This window comes from Nannospalax galili, unplaced genomic scaffold (assembly GCF_000622305.1).
Source record: "Nannospalax galili isolate Female #2095 unplaced genomic scaffold, S.galili_v1.0 scaffold1830, whole genome shotgun sequence".
Classification (NCBI taxonomy): domain Eukaryota; kingdom Metazoa; phylum Chordata; class Mammalia; order Rodentia; family Spalacidae; genus Nannospalax; species Nannospalax galili.
The window spans coordinates 863188-871448 of NW_008328092.1; the positions used below are offsets into that span (position 1 = coordinate 863188).

Here is an 8261-nt window from a genome sequence, read left to right on the forward strand (position 1 = left end):
TACTTGGTGGTTGAAAAGTCTCCCTAAGGGACCTGCCCTTCTTGAAGACCTGACAGCATCCCTGAGAATCTCAGGCTCACTTCCTAGCACCTCTGCAAGGGAGAGAAGAGTATCTGCTGCAGACCGTGTTTCATTTCTTCTCTAGAAAGCACAATGTTGGGAGAGTGATGTAGTTCTGAGGTGGGTCATGTGACAGGTTCTAGGCTGGGCCATCTTGGAGACAGCTTCCAGCCTGAGAGATTCTGATCCTAGCCTGCACAACTTCTGAAGCTTTCCCTAGAGGACTTGGTCTCTGCTCTGGGGGCAATTAGAGAAAGCATCCAATTTTCCAAAGCCTTCTGGAAGGTAACTTTCTTATCTGACACAGGGCATCTTGCCTGTGGCGGGGCTTAGCAATGCTGGATGAGGACTCACTGTATGAATTTGTGAATCCAAGTCACCAGGACAGTGTGTATGTGGAGGGAAGGGGCTTCTGTCCGTGGTACTTTATCCAAAATGATAGAATATCATTTTCTTGAACTGAATCTTACTTGCCCCCTCCCCACCAAATAATTATATTCATCAAAAAGGGCAGCCCAGGGTGTGGGGTGGGAAATGTTGTCCTACTGAAGGGTAACTTGTGAGCTGGGACCACAGGTAACAACAGTATTTCGGGGACAACTTGTCATCACCCCCCCCATTCTGAAATGTTAAAGTAAAAGTTGCTACTGGCTAATGCTGTTAGTTAATTGTCGGACAACAGACAAACACTGCAGCCAGAAAGTCCCTACTGGGATTTCTTTGGCAACAAATGAAAGCCCTGGCTATGGCCCCTGAGGACTGGCTAAACACAAGCCCTCTTCTATGGGAGGCCCTCCCCTACTTTAGGCTGCAATAAATATGTGTGTGTGTGTGTGTGTGTGTGTGTGTGTGTGTGTGTGTGAGGGGCCCCCCCTCCTTTATGCTGTGATATATATGTGTGTGTGTGTGTGTGTGTGTGTGTGTGTGTGTGTGTGTGTGGTGGGCTGTCCGCACCTTAGCCCACAATTTTAAGGCAGGTGCACACCCCACTCAGGGGCACCACACCAGCATAATTCATCCCACGCCTACAGCTAGGGTGACCTCAGCCTCAATAGACAATAATTTAAAGGCATTGTTTACAAATCAATTTTCCCATCTAAATAGTCTGTTCCAAGAGTGGACCATTCTGCTAACCCAGTCTAGGCCCACCTGTCACTGGGACTTCCTAACCAGTGGTCACACTGTATTGATCTTTTTAATCCCCTCTCTTTGAAACACAGAGCCAGCTGATGTGGAGTTTCTCAAAAGAAAGGCTCCCTCTGCCCCTACCTCTACAGGTAGCTGCAGATCTGGGGCTAATTCCCCACTAAAAAGTCTTAATTGGCTTTATGGGGTGCCTGAAAGATCTCCCCTGTGTTTACAAGGTAGATAGATTACAAAAAAGATGGGTTACAAACTCTCTAGAATGTCTCTCTCTGGTTCTTGGTGGAAATCAGATTCGTTTTATTTTTAAACTGTTTTTGGAATAGGGTTGGAGGGTTTGGAGATGGAGAATAGTGTTTCACTTTATCAGTAGAACCACCCGGAGAAAGAGGGAAAAACCCCAGAGACACCAACATTAGGCAAGAAACTTTGTGACTTTTTTTTCTTAGTTTTTATTTGTCCAAAGCATCTGCAGTACAAAAATGTAAACTTTGATAGCTCATAATAATAGAATAAACTCTTTATGTACAAAAATACATTTTCATATGAATGAAGCATCCTGAATAAATTAAAGTACCCTCCAGCCCGGTGCCTGAATAGCTATGCAAGCCTCCGGTTCTTCCTAGAGCAAGCTCGGAGTGGTGGGGGTCGGGATTCATAATGCATGAAGCCCACTCCTTGTGTCTCCTTTTTAAGCCTTTTCATTGTATTGTCAGCCGGCTCAAACCGAATTTTCATGCTCGTTTTTCTTCATTAGAGTTCTACAAATTGTAAAATTGACTTTTCACCTCGTCTTCAGGGGCTCATCTGTCCCTTTTCCAAATCACACTGAAGTGGTGGCTGGGGTCAGTTCTGAGCCAGTCACAAAAGAGTTTTGTGGAGTTCAGAAAGTGCAGAGGAAAAGGCCGTCTGGGGATGGGCAGGAGGGGGCTGGAGCAGAAGGCTGGAGAAACAGACCCAGAGACAGCCACTGCAAGGGTGCAGCGACCTTACTTGTGGCCAGGTATTTCCTACCCCCCTTTAAGGCTCCGGCTTCCTCCCTCCAGCTGGAGGGGGGGGGGTGTTCCGAGGCCTCAGCTGGGTTCCCATCTGTTGCCGATTGATTGGGGGAGGAGGAAGGTAATGGTGCGCCTAATGGTAAGGGATGAAACAGGGCGTCGTGTGGAGAAGGTCTTTGGGCAGACCAGGGAAGGAGAAAAGGGGGTCACCAGGGCCATAGGCGAAGTCTTCAGAGGCAGAGGGACTACTGGGGTCAGAGAGTGGCGACGCGATGGTGGCGCAGGGAGAGGCGGCGGCTCCCGAGCCCCAGGACTCCGCATCGCTGGCGGGGCTAGGGGGCCCGGCCAGGCAAGGGGCGCACTGCGGCGGCAGAAGGCGCTCCCGGGCACAGCCCCCGGGTAGCCCTTGGTCTGCCAGGCGCAGCGTCTCAGCCAGGGCCCAGATGTAGTTGTAGGCGAAGCGCAGCGTCTCAATCTTGGTGAGCTTGGTGTCGTCGGGGAAGGAGGGCAGCACGCTGCGCAGCGCGTCCAGCGCAGCGTTCAGGTTGTGCATGCGGTTGCGCTCGCGATCGTTGGCCTTGACCCGTCGGCTCCTGCGCAGAGAGTGCAGGAGAGCCTCGGACCGCACGCGCGCTCGACCTCGCCGGCGCCTCCGCTCCTGCTCTTCCTCCTGCGCCCCTGGAATATCCGATGCCCCGGGAGACACGGACGTGCCCCTGCGGGTCGGCGCGGACAACCCCGAGGTGGAGGCGAGGGACTGGAGCCTGGCACAGTCTTCCTCGTCGGTGAGGAAGCTGGACAGGTCGCTACTGTTGCTGCTGGCACAGTCAAGATCTGAGAGGCAGGTCTCCAAAGGGGCCGGCATCTTTGCGCAGTGCAGGACCGACAGATGGACGCGAGGTTTGGAGAGCAGGAGTCTGGGCCGTCGGGGTGCACTTACGTTGGAAAGGCGTGGGGGCTGGTTTGTGCTGGCTGCTGCAGGCTCGGGGAGGGGAAGATCCCAGAGGCGCCAAGGGAAATGGGCTTTGCCTCCTCGCCTCGCCTGCAGGGGCCACGCGCCGGGCAACTCTCCCGAGTGATGTCGCCGGCGATCAGATCAGCTCGTGTGAGCACCGAGTGTGGCACACGACTGGCCTCAGGACCCCTTAAGTACCCGGTGCAACAATGGGCGCCCCCTCCTTGCCACCTCCGCCCTCGAGGCGGCGCGGGTGAATGGAGCGAGGCGGCAGGTCAGCCCCGTGCGGAGCCGTGCATTTGCATAATTTATGCTCGCGGGAGGCCTCCCCCGCCCCGCCCCCCTCCTGGAGCGTGCCCGTAATTACCGCCGGCCAATCCGCGGCTTGGTCTGCCCGCAGAGCCCGCTCGGGCTGGGCAGGCCCCGGCGTCTCCGGCGGTGAAACCAGGGCCCGGGCGGGGTCGGGGGCGATTAGCGGCCGAGGCACGCTCCTCCCGGGGCAGCCCAGGCGTCCCCCGTCGGGGTGGGATGAGGAGGCGGGCCCTGGCAGGAAAGTGTGGACTGCGCCGCAGGCGTCACAAACCTGGAGCTGGCTGGGATTCTGGGTTCGCATCCCCCCCCCACCCCCATCCCTCCAGCTGCTGTATCTGGGCAAGTAATTTCACCTCTCCAAGCCTCATTTTCCTTATTTAAGTATACCGCTGGAAGATGGGATGAATGAGGGCACGTTCGCGGATCCCTTGGCTGGCATGAGGTTACAAATACTCAGCACCTTCTGAACAAGTGAGAAACAACGTCCAAATAGACCCGAGAGAAAGGGCAAAGAGCCACAAGGCAGGGGAAGGGATAGGAGGCCCTGTTCCGCTTCCGCCAAGGTGGTGAAGAAACGGAATGAAGCTGTTGACCTTCACCTAGTTCTTAGGAGGAGGCGGAGAGGAAAGGCAAAAGCAAATGTCCATTGGTTTCCCATGCTGGGCTGGGTCTTCACGGCCCCAGTCTCTCCCTGGCTAAGGAACAGAGTGTGCCAGGCTTCTCTTGTCAGGTCTCCTGAGATCTTGGTCCATCCATCTTATATAGTCATTAAAGAACAACCCTGGATAATAGGGTGGAGTATTAAATACAAAAGGAACATCTTTCCCAAAGGTCTGAGTGGTGGCCTCAGGCCTGCTGCCTAGTCTGCAACATGTCCTCAGAGGGGTATCTGTCTGGAACACCAGCCCCTTTGTGAAGTGTTGTCTGGAGTAGTGGCCTCTCTGCTGACTAGTTAGCCTCTTGCTCCCTGGCTCCAGGACTCTACAGAACTGTCTCCTTCCCTCTGCAGCAGCTCACATAGATCCAGTCTTGTATGCCTTATAGACAAAGGCTTGAGATTTGTTAGAAGTCATAGAACAGGGCTTCAATCAGATTATGCAAAAAAGGATAATCATTGACAGATACTGGGGTAGCTCAGGTGCCCATGGGCTGCTGGGAGTTTTTCCATAAAAAATTACCACAGGGGCTAGAGAGATGGCTCAGCAGTTAAGAGCACTGAATGCTCTTGCAGAAGACTGGGGTTTGATTCCCAGCACCCACATGGCAGCTAACAACCATCTGTAACTACAGTTCCAGTGAATCTGATGCCCTCTTCTGACCTCCTTGGGCATTGCATGGCATGGGTACACTTCTACACATTCAGGCAATACACTCATACACATAAAATAAGAATAAGTAAAAGTATTTTTTTAAAGACCATAGAGTGTGTGCATTGATTCAACAGATTGTTCTCCCACAGTTCAGAAGGCCAGAAGTCCCAAACCAAGGTGCCTGCAGGGCTGTTCCTTTCTGAGGGGCTGGAGGAAGTGCCCGTTCCTTGTTCCTTTTTTAGCTTCTGGTGGCTCCTGGATGCCCTTGCCTCACTAATTTATAAGCCTTCTTGCCAATTCTGCCTCCAGTTCACCTGTCCTTCCTGGATCTCTGTATCTTCTGCCTCTGAAGGAGAACTGCTAGATTTAGGGTATTGCCTAACCCAGGGTGACTTGAGATCCTTGCTTTCATTACATCTACCAGAACTCTTAGTGAAGGTAAGGCCACATTCTGAGGCTCTGCTGGGCCTATTTTGGGAGGTTACAACTCACTATTCAGTCCTTTTCTCAGGTTTCTGGAGGAGAGAACTGGTTTGACTAGTGTCACTGGGATGGATTTGTCAAGTTGCCAGGCTGCCCACCTCCTGAGTTGCCTTCTACTGGAGGATGTGAAGGCCCATTTCTGTTTCTGGCACTTTGGGTATGGCCATGTGATTTTAAATGCAGTCCATCAAATGCCCCAGTTGAAATCTAGACTTGGGGCTAGTAGCATTTCAAAGGCCACTTGTGTCGTGGTGACAACTTGGAAGAGCCAGTGGCCAGTGGTGGAAGAGGTGACCAGGAGCTAGTAGATGTCCTGACCAGATCTTCCCAAGGGCCTGATCTCTACTATGGTAGTTTTCCTGTTTGTCTTCTGAGTCTGGCTCTCCAACCTTCCCACCAGCTGTGCAAGAACTCTCTTTGTCTAGCGGGACCCTTCTGCTTCCATTTGCCAGGTTTAGTGCCTGTGGCTTAGCAAATAAAGCCATGTTGAATGCTGAAGTTGCCAAAACCTAGAGACTTATGCTTGTTTCATTTGGAGGCAACCTAGAGACCAGGTTGATGATGGCTTGGTCTGGGCTAGGCATTGTGATGACCCTGGGGTGACAGGACATTGGGGGTGGCTGGCTGAGAGAGGCCTGGAATCCTGATTATTAGGTGGTTTTCAGTGCCAGTAGAATCTATGGGAATTGTCCATTTAGCCTATACCTCAGACACAGGAGACTGAGGTGTGGGATGGGGAGCTCTTTTTCTCAGGTCACCCTAGGTTTTCCATCTAGTGCTTTTCAGCTCCATTTTGCATTTTTCTGTTACAATCCAACAGGCAGTGCCCTCTAAGCACCCACTGCATGTATGTTCCAGGTCAGGTGCTCTGAGGAGTGTCAGGCAGGCCTATAGTGTTGCTGGAGGGAAACATAGATATAAAACATTGTCTAGCCATCTAGCTAAAGGCTGGAGAAGTGTTGGGAGGCTATTAAGGGAGCAAAATACTTCCCAAAGGAAAAGGAGTGGTAAGGGATGGCTTCTTAGCAGAGGCAGACTTGAGAAGGCCTTGAGAGAAGGATTTGATGTGAATAGACAACCTAGGCAAAAAGGAGGGTGGCAATTGGAATGACTAAAACAGCAATGTAGGAACCCATCTGGGTGGGGCTTCTGTGGGGCCCAGCTAGAAGAAGATAAGGGACAGCTGTGGCGGGCGTTGAGTGGCTGTTATGGTTTTTCTGTCTCTTCCTCCTCTTTTCTTTCTGAGCTGGCCTGTTACTCACAGTTGTTCCAGGTCCACTGTACAAAGTGTCTGGCAGGAGACACAAATAGGAGCCATGCAATTTGAGCCATATGATCTTAAGTGCAACAATCTGCCTGTCATTGCTTAAACCACATGCTCTGATATGGGCTGTACTTGCTCAGAGAAGGTACTTTCCATATGTACACTTGGGTCCCTTATGAACTAGGAGTGGTTCTAGGCATTCTTCTGCCATGGCCCCTTTCCCCTGCTGCCTGAACCTGAGTGACCTGACAAGGTAGGCATTTCCAGTGTATGTGGAGCTCAGGGGCCCCTCCTGCAAGTGATCCTATGAGGATAGAGCTGGCCATGAGAAGGGCACCTGACAATGAGAGGGTGGTGGGCTGGCTTCTGCTCTGAGGCTATATCTCCTGCTAGGGAGGTGAAAGTTTCTCCTGCCACCTGAATCCCTCCCAGCCCAGGAGCACATCTGTGGACACTCCCATTCCCAGAGAACAATAGGATGTGATATGGGTATGTAATAGATCCAACCACAGCAGGTGCCGAGCTGATGATGCTGCGCCAGGTGTTCTGGCTGCCTGATGTGTGAAGCATCCAGCTGCCAATCTGCTGGGAGGTAAGGGTAGGTGGGGCACATGTCTCAAAAGACTAAGGATTATGCCGGAGTTTCTGGAGTGGGAGGTGAGGGAGGGACCACTGACATACTTAATTCTAGGCAGCCCTAGAAATCTGACTCAAGGCTCCCATGGGACAATAGGAGGCAATTTTACTTCTGTATGGAGAAGATTTTTTCTGAGATCAACTTACTGATGAAACAAGATTTCTAAAATAAGAGATAGGAAACAAGGGCTGGGTGGGACAGGGTGGGGCAGACTTCCAGGGTCTCTAGAGGGGTTTGCTTGTTTTATTTTCATGGAGAAAGACTAGATTAGGGGGAAAGGTGATGGTAAATTATAACCATTTGTAGATAATAAACTAATGTGCTTAATGCATAAACAAAAGCAATTTGTGCTATTTATAAGTACTTTCAGGATTTTAAAACATCAAGTTATAGTGCCCATAGCATGGAGATCTAGAGATGGAACCTGCTTGCTGTCTGTGCCGGACATCTTCCTTAACCCTATCAGAGTCTCAGTGACCATGTGTATGACTTTATTTGGAGTCAGTGTCCATGGCTTGGCAGCCCTTTGTGGAAGCAAGGCTGAGCCAAATGGCCTCTGTGCCACTCACCCTCACCTTCAGAAACATTTAAGTTTGAGGTTGAACAAATAATCATTTAGAGATGTCATGCTAGGGTCCAGGATGACAGGTTGTTGCCCTGAAAGTATAAGCGGGGATGTGATGTGATAACATGAATGAGGGCAGGGACACCATCACATTTCGCCCCCTGCAAGCTGTGTTAGTGGAGAATGATCATCCTCCTCACCTCCAGTGGGTTAGAAAAACATTAGTTCCAAGAGTACTGTGGCGCGGCACCTATAAGTAGATCCAAGTTTTGTGCGCTCAGAAGCCAAAGGTTTGTTGTTGTTGTTGCTTTTAGTGGACTCTCAGCTGCAATTCATAACAGGAAAATGGCACTGCTGTTAAGCACTCAGGTATTGGGAACAGGGCAGTACACTGCACTGTCCTAGGTGCAGCCTTGATGGTGGAGAACTTGGCAGAAATTGAAATGGTGGAGAGAGGCACCCTTTCTAAACAGGACTACTCCACTTCACTCTTCACTCTCTTTCTGGAGCTGCTGGGGGGGGGGGGGGGGGGGG

General features: G+C 51.3%; 1 protein-coding gene across 1 annotated transcript; it reads right to left on the reverse strand.

Moving 5' to 3' along the window:
* Positions 1 to 2334: 2334 nt before the first annotated feature.
* On the reverse strand, positions 2335 to 3066 carry Neurog1 (neurogenin 1). The gene has a single exon (XM_008848569.1). It carries the CDS (start codon positions 3064 to 3066, stop codon positions 2335 to 2337), a length of 732 nt encoding a protein of 243 aa, XP_008846791.1.
* Between the last annotated feature and the right edge of the window lie 5195 nt (positions 3067 to 8261).